This window comes from Aulostomus chinensis, chromosome 1 (genome assembly GCF_037954235.1).
Source record: "Aulostomus chinensis isolate RoL2024-O1b breed Wild chromosome 1, RoL_Achi_v1.0, whole genome shotgun sequence".
Taxonomy (NCBI): Eukaryota; Metazoa; Chordata; class Actinopteri; order Syngnathiformes; family Aulostomidae; genus Aulostomus; species Aulostomus chinensis.
The window spans coordinates 11,150,001-11,165,000 of record NC_141320.1 but is presented as its reverse complement, the minus strand read 5'-3'; the positions used below and the strand labels follow the sequence as shown (position 1 = coordinate 11,165,000).

Below are 15,000 nucleotides of genomic sequence, written 5' to 3'. Positions count from 1 at the left end.
AGTTCTTGAAGGTTCCCTATCAACCTGTTTAAATATGCAAATGAGGCATCAACTCCAAACGTCCACATATCAAAGCTGATCCTGAACCAGAGATGAGAACAGATTTCATCATTGATGAGTTGGTGTTGACGCCATGTTTGCTCATGTTTCCATTTCTTCTTCAGGCTGGAGACGTGTGAGCTCTCAGAGAGAAGTTGTTCAGTTCTGTCTTCAGTTCTCAGCTCTCAGTCCTCCAGTCTGAGACAACTGGACCTGAGTGGGAACCTGCTGCAGGATTCAGGAGTGGAGCTGCTGTCTGCTGGACTGGAGGATCCACACTGTCACCTGGAAACTCTCAGGTCAGAGTCCAGCTGTCATCTTAGCAGGCCTCCACTCCACCCTCTCCTGGTGGAGGTTTTCTCCAATCCAAACGTGTTTGTAGGAACATTTTCTGAGACGTTCCTTCAGTTGAAAAAGCTTCAGAGTTGCCAAGCTGATCAGAAGAGAGAGCATCAAAGCTACAGAACAAGAGACTGAAGCTGCAAGAAAGATCTCATCAGTGTGGTCGTCTGGAAGGGGGGCAGCATAGAGGACAAGGTGGAGGTCTGAGGGGTTCTGGCTCTGGGGGACAAACTGTCCTTGACCCTGTTCATCTGAGCCCTGATGTAGTGGTAGCGCCTCCTGGAGGACAACAGGTCAAACAGCTGGGAGCTGGGGGGGGGGGTGTAAGAATGAATGGACTGAGAGCTTAACTGCAGCAGAGGAAAAGCCTTCTTCCAGAGCTCCCCCTGGTGGTGAAAATGGCTCAGTGCAGAGTGAAGAGCTGTGGCTCTGGCATCCTCAGCTGATGTGAGACTTTCCATCATCTCAGACACAAATTCAAGCGTCTGAGTTCAAGCGGCGCTCTTTGAGTCAGGAATACTGTCACTGTCCTCCATGCTGCTGCTGCTGCAGCTGACAAAGATGGTTTCAGAGCTGAAGAGGCTTCACTCTGGTGCTGCTGGACAAGACTGAAGACGTTGATCTGATGTGTGGAAGAGACTCAGTTGAAGAAGTGATGATGACCTGGAATGAAAGGAAGCTGAATTGAAACTGGAGGGCAGACCTCCAGAGGGTGTGTGTGTGTGTGTGTGTGTGTGTGTGTGTGTGTGTGTGTGTGTGTGTGGAGCAGACATCCTCCCACTCATGATCAGACCAGTTCCATTCTCTCTGAATGGTGATCATTCCTGTCTTGTTTCATCGCTCAGAGGGAAAAATGTCAGTGTCAGGTTTTCCTGGTCTGGTGCCTCCTGCTGGAGATGAGAAAGACAACAAAGCAGAGATCAGAGCCATGAGACAAAGACACACCTTAGACCGATGGACGCATGAAAATAATGAATGGGAATAAAACAGAGGCAGAGAGGAAATGATGGCAAAAGACAAAGAGAATTAAAATGGGGCAGTGAAATACAGGAAGATGAGGATCAAAGCTCTGGTGAAGAGAGAACAATGTTGAAGAATGAATGAAGGAAGAAAGACAGAACTAGAAACTGATTCAAAATGGAGTCAAACCATCAACCAGGAAGACATCAATTTAATTGAAAGCATATATATAAACATATCTATCTATCTATCTATCTATCTATCTATCTATATATATATATGTATATTCATTTATTTATTAATACAATGTAGAAAGAAGGTTTCCTATCAACCTGTTTAAATATGCAAATGAGGCATCAACTCCAAACGTCCACATATCAAAGCTGATCCTGAACCAGAGATGAGAACAGATTTCATCATTGATGAGTTGGTGTTGACGCCATGTTTGCTCATGTTTCCATTTCTTCTTCAGGCTGAGGGGCTGTGAGCTCTCAGAGACAAGTTGTTAAGTTCTGTCTTCAGTTCTCAGCTCTCAGTCCTCCAGTCTGAGAGAACTGGACCTGAGCTGGAACCTGCTGCAGGATTCAGGAGTGGAGCTGCTGTGTGCTGGACTGGAGGATCCCCACTGTCACCTGGAAACTCTCAGGTCAGAGTCCAGCTCTCATCTTAGCAGGCCGCCACTCCACCCACAATTTCTTTACTTTGACTAAAACGTTCATGATTAACTGGTTAGATTTTGGGGTTTAAAGGTCACTGTGACAACAAAACATGTTCTTAATGAAGAGATTTGAGCTGATGTTCAAGCCACATGAAGGTCAGTTTTATTCTGGAGGGTCGATCGTTGCCTGATCAGTGAGCAACCGGCCGTCTGACATTTGGAGGAATTTCAAACGCTCAGAAGTGTCGGTCAGCGTCGTCGTGATCTCCAACAGTGGAAGCAGAGCTACCAGCCCTTTCTCCAACCTCAGGTCACCTGACACTTATACAGTGATGTGCCACATCACGGAGGCAGGTTGGTTGCTATGGCAACAGCAGGAATGCCTGTCAACGACTGCTGTGAATCTGTTCTTTATAAATAGTCACCTTCCAAACCTCCCTCAGTGGTAACCATGGAGCAGTGGGACGTCACTCAAGAAGTGATGGTCAACTTCAGCACGAGTGCCTGAGTCCAATGTCTTGTTTTCCTGACCTCCAGCCTGGATTTCCAGTTGTTTCCAGGCAGCAGCAGCGTTTGCTGCCGCCTCCATAAAAAGGCTCCAGCCACCCAGAGGTGTCTGCCTGCTTCGTGCAGCGGCTCCAAGCACTTCTGGTTGAACACCATCTCTCTTTGATGTGGGTGGGGACTCGTCACCATGGTAACACAGTGGAGGAGGAGCTTGTTCCTGTGGTTCATCCTTAACTATGAATGTGTGATAGATTCTCTAGTAATGGAGAAAGAAGCGTTTTATCAGAGGGTAGTGAGAAGGTGAACTCCTGTCGTGAGTGACGGGACTCAACAACCTGCACGCAGTCATGACAGTGAAACAGCAGAAACCTTCCTGATCAAAGCAGGTCACCAGAGAGAAGTCAGAACAAAGACTGGAGGAGGAAGTGTTCCATTTGTTGGTGAAGACCAGAGGAACTTGACAAAGCAGCTGCTGGTGTGGGAAGCAGTGAGAGCAGATGGACAGAATCCAGCTGTTTGTCAACAGTTCCTCTGGAATATCCTGCTGGTAGTAGATTACTGAGGCCTGGTAGCTTTGTTCCTGAGGAAACTGTCACTGTGACGGTGCAGTTGGACCACAGCCTTTAGCCTGGCACTGCTAAAGCAACTATAAACACCTCACTAACTTGGAGTGAAGACCATCAACATCTGAGAGGTTCAGGTTCCAGGATTTGGTAGAACAGTGAATGAACTCTGTTCTCTTAACTGCAGCCTTTTAGGTTGTGGGATCAGAGAGGAAGGTTTTACTTCTCTGGCCTCGGCTCTGAGCTCCAACCCCTCCCACCTGAGAGAGCTGCACCTGAGCCTCAATCATCCAGGAGGCCCAGGAGTGGAGCTGCTGTCTGCTGGACTGAAGGATCCTCACTGGAGGCTGGAGACTCTCAGGTAGGAACATAGAAGCAGAGCTTCAGAACAACAATAAAGGTTCTCCCCAGAACTTCCTCAGAACCGTTTTAGTCATATTTGCTTTGTTCTCTGGTGTTTGATCAGACTTGAGACCAACTGGAGGAGGCCCTCAGGGAGATGTTGGGCCCCAAAGTGACATCAAAATATTTCAGACATGATGGACAGTTTCACAAAATACTGATTATTTCTAGTTTGTTTCATTCATAACTGTTACAGTGAAATACTATAAACCAGCACATCTAAAGTTCACTGCAGTTTGAAAAGACAATGTCCCTGAAACGTGGGTGCAGAGTGACTTCCTGCAAGGTGGTGCCTGAGGCCTCCATCAGAACCTCCTGTGTTTTTAAACTGTCCAGCTAAGGTGAGCGTTTGCTTCCTGCTGAGGCTCATAACCACCACTTCTTTGTGATTTCTTTTCTCCAGTCTTGAGCCACGAGCCTGGTGGACTTGAAGGTGCTTCAAATGTGGAGTTTGTCTCCTGAAGGACGAGCTACTTGAGTGCGTCCTTGCTGGTCTCTCCCTGCCCAGAAAAGGAGTGTTGAGTTTCCCTGTGCAGCTCCTGAGCCCAACCAGTGGAGGTTGATTCCCTGAGGCTCAGTTCCCCAGACAGCTTCAAGATTCAGGCCTTCTCAACTTTTCCAGATGAAGGTTGTTCCTGATTGTCTCCTGTTTGTATTCCTGCTGACCCCTGACCCTGGTAACCCTCCTGATGAAGGTTGTTCCTGATTGTCTCTTGTTTGTATTCCTGCTGACCCCTGACCCTGGTAACCCTCCTGATGAAGGTTGTTCCTGATTGTCTCTTTTGTATTCCTGCTGACCCCTGACCCTGGTAACCCACCTGATGAAGGTTGTTCCTGATTGTCTCATGTTTGTATTCCTGCTGACCCCTGACCCTGGTAACCCTCCTGATGAAGGTTGTTCCTGATTGTCTCTTGTTTGTATTCCTGCTGACCCTGGTAATCCTCCTGATGAAGGTTGTTCCTGATTGTCTCATGTTTGTATTCCTGCTGACCCCTGACCCTGGTAACCCTCCTGATGAAGGTTGTTCCTGATGGTCTCATGTTTGTATTCCTGCTGACCCCTGACCCTGGTAACCCTCCTGATGAAGGTTGTTCCTGATGGTCTCTTGTTTGTATTCCTGCTGACCCCTGACCCTGGTAACCCTCCTGATGAAGGTTGTTCCTGATGGTCTCTTGTTTGTATTCCTGCTGACCCCTGACCCTGGTAACCCTCCTGATGAAGGTTGTTCCTGATTGTCTCTTGTTTGTATTCCTGCTGACCCCTGACCCTGGTAACCCTCCTGATGAAGGTTGTTCCTGATTGTCTCTTGTTTGTATTCCTGCTGAGCCCTGACCCTGGTAACCCTCCTGATGAAGGTTGTTCCTGATTGTCTCATGTTTGTATTCCTGCTGACCCCTGACCCTCCTCACCCTCCTGATGAAGGTTGTTCCTGATTGTCTCATGTTTGTATTCCTGCTGACCCCTGACCCTGGTAACCCTCCTGATGAAGGTTGTTCCTGATTGTCTCTTGTTTGTATTCCTGCTGACCCCTGACCCTGGTAACCCTCCTGATGAAGGTTTCTGCTGCATTCAAAGAGAACTTCTTGACATGAACTTTTTTATAGACTTTACAACGACGTTAAAATGAAGCAGATGTTTGATTCCCAAGAACTCAGGTTGTCAAAGGTTGTTGAAGCTGAGCTGAAACGAATCCTTTGGGCCAGCAGACGTTCTCTTTTCTATCCATGTTAGAATTAAATAGATGAGGACTCCCAACTCCTTGAACCGTTGAGCAAAGGAAGTCAGAAGTGAGGTTCATCTTGAAAGAGTACCAAACTCCATGTGACGTTAAAGGGAGACAGGATTCAGGTCTGTCCTCCTCAGCATGGATGAGGACTGCAAGGTAGTGATTGGATGATGATCCCTTAAGGAGTGAACTGACACACTACACTAACTGTGTCGGCACTGTTTTGACACAGTGTTGGCCACTCAATAGCGACCCCTGCAGGAGTTCTCAATCATTGCAGGTAAACAAACTGAAAAAAGATGGAAAAGCTTCCATACTGCTAACCCAACATCAGCCTGTGAAATAACATTTAATCGCTCATCCTTTCCTTCAAATATCATCTCATCATTGTAGAATTTCATTTGTTCAATTTGTTTGTGTAAATGCTAAAATGAGTCGCTATGTAAAATGGAGCAAATTTGTCTATAAAAAAATTCAGAACTGAAATTTTCAACTTCTCTATGGAATTTTGTGAACTTAAGTGTTGAATCATATAAAATAAAAGACTAAAAAGTGATTCATTTCTGCATTTTTATTGAGGAACACAAGTTCTGTCAGGTCCATTCATGTCAAGAAACAATGGGATGATAATGTGCTTGATTGTTTATTCTAGCACAAACTGGCGGTATGGCTCTGTTCAGAGGAGTCCCCTGAGAATTTTTCATGAGCACCATGAAACAGGGGACCAGCAGCATGAGGGAAGGTTCTCCCAGTTTAAGACTGGAAGAGCAAACATACCCCCGTGAACAGAGCAGCAACATGACATGGAACAAACTATGCCATGTATTCACGACAAGGTGGAGCTGGGGAGGTGGAGGGTAGCAAGTTGCGAGCAGGAGCAATTGTACAGGAAATGGCAGCAGATAGCAGCAGGCAGAGCAGCATAGCCAGAAGCTAGCAGAGCGGTCGTTGAGGCCGGGTGACATTTAAGTTGAGAGGGGTCAATCAGAAGCGAGGGATTTGATCAGCTGATGCGAAGCAGCTGTAGATAAGCTGATTGATCAGTTCGATTGATGGATGGGAAAGCCAATCACGGCTTTCCCGCGGACTTTAGCTTTTTGGTGACAGCGCCACCTATCAAATTAGATGACAGCAAAATACTCCTTTCTAACAATAGTATAAAAGGTTTATTCCACCAAAATACTACTTCCTGTCCTTTCGTTTCTAACTATAGTATAAATGGTTTCTTCCAATTCCACCAAATACTTTCTAATTTATAGTTTTAAAGGTTTGTTCCACCAAAATACTTTCTAATTTATAGTTTTAAAGGTTCATTCCACCAAAATACTTTCTAATTTATAGTTTTAAAGGTTCGTTCCACCAAAATACTTTTTAATTTATAGTTTTAAAGGTTCATTCCACCAAAATACTTTCTAATTTATAGTTTTAAAGGTTCGTTCCACCAAAATACTTTCTAATTTATAGTTTTAAAGGTTCGTTCCACCAAAATACTTTCTAATTTATAGTTTTAAAGGTTCATTCCACCAAAATACTTTCTAATTTATAGTTTTAAAGGTTTGTTCCACCAAAATACTTTCTAATTTATAGTTTTAAAGGTTCATTCAGTTGAGGGCTCCTGGTTCTGTGTGAGGGGTTGAGGGTCGATATGGGATGATGAGGAAGATTTCATGTCACGATGGTCCTGCTAAAGTAACTGAGAGTCATGATATCAAACAATGTCATCAAAATACACTTGAACTCTTAAAATGGCAATAAAATCTACTGGAATCATTTCACCACAAACACTTTTATTGTGTTTTTGTGAGCATCATTTTTCAAACATGATAACATAAACTTTAAAAAGGGTCCATTCACTAACACTCTTACTTGAAGGTAGTCACTGATATCAGTAAACAGCTGATAAAGATTTGTGTTCATGTTTTAATTCTCTACTCTGACCTGTGCTGAGACACTGGACCAGAGAGGAAGACCTGCTCAGCCTCCTGCATGGACCAATTCTGCAGCTCAGTGATGACGATGAGGGATTCAGCATTGAGTTCATTTTAAACTTTTTGGAGGAAACAACTGTAAATTAACCAGCAGTTACTGGTGATGCTTCACAGTTTCCAAGCTCAAACGGCCTCCTGCTTGTTGGACTCACAATTTCCAAAAAATGTAGACATCAAAAGTCAAATCATGGTTTTGTTTGGTTTTGTGTTGTTTTGTTTTTTACTGGAGGAAAACTTCAAATTGTGATGATGTGTCTGACTTAGAAACTGAACCCCCAAAAATCAAAAAGTCTCCTGCTTCTGTGCCGTGATCTCTGAGCTGATCATGATTGATCTCATCAATAATCCTTGGCAGCCGACCAGTCACACACAGCCCCCCCCCACACACACACACACTGAGACATGCAGCAGCTCACAGTAACTGCCTCAGTCACACAGCAGATAGACTCCTTTCTATAACAAGATAAGCAGTAGAAATGGATGGAAGTGATGATGAACTGATGAACAGGTGATTTGTCCAAAAGTCAACATCAGATTCATTTCCAATCTGTGGAAGCAGTTTCATCTTGAGGTTCCAGGTAAGAACAGCCAGCTGTGGGCTGACACACATCTCTTCAGGAGCACTTCTATGCTCCAAACTTGCCAGGCTGAATTGTGTCTGTATTCTGAGGGCAGCAGGAGGACGGAGGAGTGAGGACACACACATTTGGAACTGAGAGCAGCTGTGTGTGGGATTTCCCCAGCAAAGATAAAACCAGCTCCTTCATGCTGGCTATGAAGGCTCACAGTCACACTGACCCAGCTACAAATACTTTGATATGCAACAGACTGGTTTCTCTTCTGGTAGTTTGTTATCAACTGTTGTCACATTTATGGATCAATTTAGCCGACAAAATGAAGGCTCCAAAGGACCAGCTGGAGATGCCGGGGATTGAACCTGGGGCCTCATACATGCAAAGCATGCACTCTACCACTGAGCTACACCCCCTCTGTCAGAGTCACTGTTTAACTGATGCAGCAACACAAACACAGACACAACATTTTTATTCTTCATTTTAGGGATAAAAAGGAAGTCAGCCTGTGATCTCAAAGGCTCTGTGATCTCAGTAGTTTCACTGTGATATCAGCCCACACAACCTTAGACCACAGAGGCAAGTCAGGCTCCAGGAAGCTGAGGCTGCTCCGTTCTCAGTCCAGAGTGAAGGTTTTCCTCTCAGAAGCTTTCCAATCCAGCCCAGATCCTCTCTGACTGGCAGGAGTCTTTGACGAATAAATAATCATGATATTGAACGTCTGCTCATCCTCAGAATGAAGTAAAAGTATTTGTGTTCCTAAAATAATCTCCAAATGCTAAGATCAATTATTAACATTTATTGACAGCTCTAAACTGAGCCACCATCACTATACAGTTGCAACTGAAATATTTAGAAATATTTCAAGGAAGCAGCAGGCCCTCATCCGCCCCGGTCCACCCGACTGTGTCCCCTGAGACAGATGACAGCTCACTTCTGGCAGAGGCAGTTGGGTTGAGGACCGTTGCTGATGTCATCAACCGATGTCTCCATCACCAAAGGTGACAGACAGGATGGTCATGGACATAAAACAGAGGCCGAAGAATGAGAAAGAATGGTTGTCCTGACTGAAGTTTAGCTTGAGCTTTTTAATTTGTTACTAAAGAAAGTATTGGTACAAGTAAAGGCAGGCGAACTTTCCACAAATATTCAGAATTAACTTTGACAACCAAAACATGAACCAAGACGACAAAATAGTGAACATGAAAAAGGAACCAGTCCCACCTTCTTGTGTGTTCCTGCTGAAGTAAATGTTTATGAAGATTTGTTGTGTTCTTTTTCCAAAGGTCCAGCCAGCATTGCAGGTCTCAGGAGGAGGAGCCACTTCAGCAGGATCTGTGGGACAAATCCCCCCACGGTGAGACCTGTCCAGCTCCCTGCAGCTCTGCAAGTGTTACCAACTCTTCATTCCAGCTGTTTGGTTGAATCCCATTTTTTCACCTTTGAACCTTTTGAACACTGATGAGGAGGTGAGGCTGGAGGCAAAACCACAACCTCACGTCATCTCACAGGATGAACCAAAATGCCAGACACTTCCTGTTACTGCTCTAGCACCACCTGTCTCCCCTCCATGTCTTTACCATCTGTGCAGCTTCCTGCTGTCCCTGGACCCTCACAGGTGATCACTCCACCTGGAGCCTCACAGATGGGTTCTAACCTCCCAATACCTGCAGCCCAGCCTCAACCCACTCAGACACAGTCACCCCTTCAAGCTGGGCCTGGTACCACACTCCTGTACAGACAGAGAGAAAGAAGACATACGGGATCCTTTGAAGAAAATGTAATAAAGACAGGAAGCCCCCATCACATTGTCAGTGTTTCAGTGACTGGCATTGAGAAGAGACTGAGACAAAGTCAGTTATGAATGGAGGGCTGAGTTGGAGCAGAGGGGGGCAGGATCCTGGGGGTGGACTGTCTTTAGGGGGCTGAGGTGTCTGGTGGTCTTGGTGGACCCTCTGCATCTCAAGCTGAGACCACAGAGTCCTGTGTTCTTGAGTCATTGTCTATAGTCTCTGTTGTTGGAGAGCTCAATGTGGTCCCTGATGGTCTAGGCGCTTTCACCGCCGCGGCCCGGGTTCGATTCCCAGTCAGGGAATGAGTTATTTAGAGGTTGAGGGAGAGGCGATAAGGTGGTCCACATGATGGTGGAGGTGATGAACTGTGAATCCATCATGGCTCCACTCTCACCCCCATTGTAGTGTTCTTGGTTCACTCTGCCATGGCCCCATGTTGAAGGGTTCAACATTCAGGTTCAACCCTTTGTTAGACTCTATTAAGTCACTGACTCCCAAACTCTGTAATCCTCCTTAGTAGCTTTGGATCCTCCTCAGCACAGAAAGTCTGTTCACTGATGTAGGAACTGGAAAACTTAGAGCTCCAGTCCTTCGTTCCTTCCTCCACTGAGCAGAACAAACACAGAACAGAGAGCAGTTCCTCCTACAGTTCTCAGAAAGTCTGAGGGCACCAAAGAAAGGAGGGAAATGCAATCAATGTTGAATTATTTTACATTTCTTATATTTGATCAAAGATAGAACTTAATAAGTGTCCATCAACCTGCAGGACAAACTCCTTCACTGTGTGGGACGTTCAGAGTCCCTGGTTTGATTGCAGCTTTGACCTGAGCAGGTGTTCATCCTCATCTCAGTAACAGGGGACACTTTATCACAGCAGTGGACAAACATCAGCATTCATCACCCAGCAGCTCCTCTGATCAACAGAACAAGCTGAAGTATTCTGAGAAGGAGGGCATGGATCCCTCTACCTCCCACATGCTAAGCTAGCACTCCACCATTGGAGCTCAGTCCCTGCTAATGAGCAGCAGATGATGGAGGTTGACCTTCATGCAGGGTTGGATGACCTTCACCAGTTGGAGCTTCTCTGGTTGACCAACATGTGGAATCTCTGTCAATACTCCAGTGGTGTTTAAGTGGTGACAATATGGGTTAGTGACTGGGAGTGTGTGTGTGTGTGTGTGTGTGTGTGTGTGCGTGTGTGTGTGTGCGTGTGTGTGTTTGAGTGTGTGTATGTGTGCGCGTGTGTGTTTGTGTGTGTGTATGTGTGTGTGTTTGTTTTTGTGTTTGTATGCAGATTTTTGCCTGGAACAACGGATTTTATTTGAAGCAAGAGCCTCCAGATCAAAGTCAGAATTGATAATGATGTCATCAGGGGGCTTTGATAGTGTATTTATTTGTACCTAGAATTCTCTCTTTGATCTCAGGAGGACATGAAAGAAACCCAACTGAGGAAAGTAGAGGAGAACATTCAGCTTCATTAGAAACACTTGAACTGTGTTGAATTATATATATATATATATATATATATATATATATATATATATATATATATATATATATATATATATATATATATAAGGGCTGCACGGTGGTGCAAGAAGATGCCGGGTTCGAGTCCCGGCTCGGGCACGGGATCTTTCTGTGTGAGTCTCCATGTTCTCCCTGTTCCTGTGTGGGTTCTTTCTGGGTACTCCAGCTTCCTCCCACAGTCCAAAAACATGCAATTGGGGACTCGGCTGATTGGATTCTCTAAATTGACCGTAGGTATGAATGTGAGTGTGAATGGTTGTCTGTCTCTCTATGTTGGCCCTGCGATGGACTGGTGACCTGTCCAGGGTGGACCCGGCCTCTCGCCCGTTGACGCTGGGATAGGCTCCAGCCCCCCCGCGACCCTTAATGTGTAGGAATAAGTGGAAGATGACAATGGATGGATATATATATATATATAAAAATCCTTCTGTAAATATCTTTTCTGTCTGTAAATCCTTATTTCTGTTCTCCACTCTTTATTATGCTATCTCTTGCTACCCCGGGACCAGAGTTCAATTTTCGTACCACCAACATGGAAATGTGAGTGGTTTGACAATCAAGATCCTTGAATCCTTGAATCCTTGAATCCAAACGTCTACAGAAACATAAAAACTGCAGCATCAAAAACGATATTTGATTAACGTGATTTTCATTTCAATGTTTTATTCAAACGTCCCACAAAAGAAAGGAGTTTACTGTTCAGTCCACAAACAAACTCCAACTCTGCTTTCAAGAACTCATCCCCCTGTTGAAGCTCTGGTCTCCATGGCAACAAAGCGCACGCCTTCATAAAAGCTGTCAACCACTCAGGAGCCAGCCTGCATTTGTGTGTGGAAAGAGATAGAAACCCCAAAAGATGGTGCACATTAGTCTCTCTCCTCAGCTTCAGTGTTCAGACACAGCAGTGTGTGTGTGTGTGTGTGTGTGTGTGTGTGTGTGTGTGTGTGTGTGTGTGTGTGTGTGTGTGTGTGTGAGTGAGCAACAACTTAACACAGGAAAGGAAACCCTAACACTGATCATTGAATGTACAGCCACACTTCAACTCAATGAATGCTCTGCACAGAAGAATCCAGCTTCATTCCTGGATCAACAAGTCTTCTTCCAGCGAGTCAAACTCAATAAAAAAAGCAAACAAATCCAAGCAAAGGACAAGGAACTCCAGCATTTTCCCTCCCTGATGACATCCACTCAGTTTTTAAAGGTGAATGTGGTGCAGACGGTGCAGTTTGGCTGCAGGTCTTGGACAAGGCTCTGAGATGCTGGCTGCTCAACAAGAGAGAAGGGCTGGAGACCAGGAACTAGAAAGCTGAGGACTGCACTGTCCACACTCCTCTGAGACCTGCTTCCTTTCTTCAAGCGTCATCAAGACGTCCCAGCCTCAGATTTTCTGATTGGAGACAATGATGACCACAAGTACAACGAAAAAAAGACAAGACAAAACAAACGCAAAATCTATCCAAATCCATTGATTGATTGATTGATGCTGCAGTTCTAATGTGGAGTTTCAAACTCAGAGAACAGCTGCCGTAAAACACAGAAGAGGAAGAAGAAGGATTTTTACCCGGAACTGAGATAAAAATTGAAAAGTTCAAAATAACATGAAAAATGGCAAATAATGTGTTGTTGTTTGTTGCCTTCAATCATTGCAGGAACAACATGAGATGGAAAAACAAGTCTTTAATCTATTTAAAGTAGAAAGATGTCTGTAGACAACATCCACTCCAAACAGTCAAACACAAGGGTGGTGATCAAGTAGAGCCTCTACATGGAAACAAAAGCACTGACAACTTGAAAAGAGGACAGAAAGTTTATTAAAAGACAAGTTTATAAGGACATTTAAAGGTGTGTAGACGGCTGTTTACACTTTAATTCAGCTGTAGAAGAAGAAGACCTTCACTGTGAAAACTCATCCTGTGTTACAGCCGCCCCTCCAGGATGGTCAGGGACCAACTTCAGTCCTGGTCCTGATCCACTGGAAATCCAACCAATCTCTCCCATAGGAACCATGTATTTGTTAAAGCAGCGCTCGCTGTGTCTGTGTAGGAGCCGGTACTGAGCGTATACTGCATGTGTGCTACTACTAAAGGTACTTCACCAGAGGCTCCAGCTGATGTCACATATTTCTCCATCAGCTGGCTGACATCACTGATATCAGAGACTCCGCCCACTCATTTATTTTCACACATCTCAAAGACAATTCAGTGTTTGATCAGGGATCAATACATCAATATAAAGATCAGTAATTGGTGCCAAGTGGATCTTTGATGGTGACCTCAGAGAAATCAGACCAGCCCTCACACCCTCCTGTCCAATGGTGGCTCCATGATTGCAGCTTCATCCTGTCTCTGTCCTGCTGAGTTTTCTCCTCTCTTTGTCTCTGTTCCTGCAGTCACACTGGATAGTTCCTGTGTGAAGTGGACCAACAAAGTGGTGGTGGACGCGTTGTCCAGAGTTCCTTCAGTGTGGAAATTGATAGTGAACTGTTTTCCTCTCTCTGGTTCTCCTCTTGTCTTTTCCTAGCCTCCTACATCATTGCTTTCTGGGTGCACCGGTCAATGCGGTACCTTGGGACAAGAGATGCTGGACCACCGGAGCAGCCACTGGTTCACCTCCTGATAGGTTTACCTCATCTGTACAGAACAATGGGTGATGTACATGGTTTGAGGGGGTTTGGTTCATTATCATTTTGGCTTTTAAAAAAAATGCATTTCAGGTACTTTGGTGCCGTGACTTGCTTCCGGACCCCTTTCTTGAGGGTGTGTGTGTGTGTGTGTGTGTGTGTGTGTGTGTGTGTGTGGGGGGGGGGGTATAAAGGTCCCGTGGCTGGTGCCTTTCATGCTGTTCCTTGGGTTGCAGCAGGTATCTGGAGGGTGGGGGGCTGTTCGTTCCTCCTAGTTGAAGCTCCTGGGCCCGGTGCTCTCTACATACAGAACCCACCTTGCTGGCCGGGAGCCTCTCTTCCTCCTCATCCATTGTCTCTTTTATTTTCAGCAGACAACATCTCTTCTTTCCACCTCCCTTAAACACATGCACACATGAACCCACACCACCAACTGGACTGATGTTCACATCACATTGTTGTCTGAGTTCAATTTTGGTTCATCGTTGTGTTTTTTCATGAAATAAATTCATTTTTTGGCCGTCAACCTGTGTCTCCCACTCTTGTCACGCTTCAAAGCCACGTCTTGCAAAGGAGGTTTCTTTCTTCCCAGTGTGCGTTCTCATGTGTCTTTTCAGATGTCCCTTTTCTGAGAATCTTTTACCACAAACTGAGCAGGGAAATGGTTTCTCCCCAGTATGAGTTCTCATGTGTGTTTTCAGATCTCCCTGAACTGAGAATCTTTTGCCACAAAGTGAGCAGGGATATGGTTTCTCCCCAGTGTGAGTTCTCATGTGTCTTTTCAGATGCCCCTTTTCTGAAAATCTTGTGCCACAAACAGAGCAGGGAAATGGTTTCTCCCCAGTGTGTGTTCTCATGTGTCTATTCAGATATCCCTTTTCTGAAAACCTTCCGCCACAAACTGAGCAGGGAAATGGTTTCTCCCCAGTGTGTGTTCTCATGTGTGTTTTCAGATCTCCCTTAACTGAGAATCTTTTGCCACAAGCTGAACAGGGATATGGTTTCTCCCCAGTGTGTGTTCTCATGTGTCTTTTCAGATGCCCCCTTTCTGAAAATCTTGTGCCACAAACTGAGCAGGGATATGGTTTCTCCCCTGTGTGCATTCTCATGTGTGATTCTAGATGTTCCTTAACTGAGAATCTTGTGCCACAAACTGAGCATGGGAATGGTTTCTCCCCAGTGTGCGTTCTCATGTGTCTTTTCAGATGCCCCTTTTCTGAAAATCTTGTGCCACAAACTGAGCAGGGGAATGGTTTCTCCCCTGTGTGTGTTCTCATGTGTCTTTTCAGATATCCCTTT

The 15,000-nt window shown here is 45.1% G+C and overlaps 1 protein-coding gene and 1 non-coding gene across 6 annotated transcripts in view; one reads left to right on the top strand and one right to left on the bottom strand.

Moving 5' to 3' along the window:
* The window catches only part of LOC147270334 (NACHT, LRR and PYD domains-containing protein 3-like), a 32,976-nt gene extending 27,228 nt beyond the window's left edge, over window positions 1–5,748 (top strand). For 2 of the 5 annotated variants that reach the window (XM_086184073.1, XM_086181623.1), the window contains 3 exons: window positions 165–338; window positions 3,257–3,430; window positions 3,875–5,748. In XM_086184073.1, the coding sequence (XP_086040199.1) occupies window positions 165–338; window positions 3,257–3,430; window positions 3,875–3,902 (376 nt within the window). In that variant the 3' untranslated portion in view covers window positions 3,903–5,748. Of the gene's footprint in view, window positions 1–164; window positions 1,988–3,256; window positions 3,431–3,874 lie in introns of those variants that run through there. The other 3 variants (XR_015109809.1, XR_015109741.1, XM_086183266.1) reach the window with 3 other exon arrangements.
* Window positions 5,749–8,102: 2,354 nt separating this feature from the next.
* On the bottom strand, window positions 8,103–8,174 carry trnaa-ugc (transfer RNA alanine (anticodon UGC)). The gene has a single exon. It is a non-coding gene; the product is annotated as a tRNA-Ala (tRNA).
* Window positions 8,175–15,000: the final 6,826 nt, after the last annotated feature.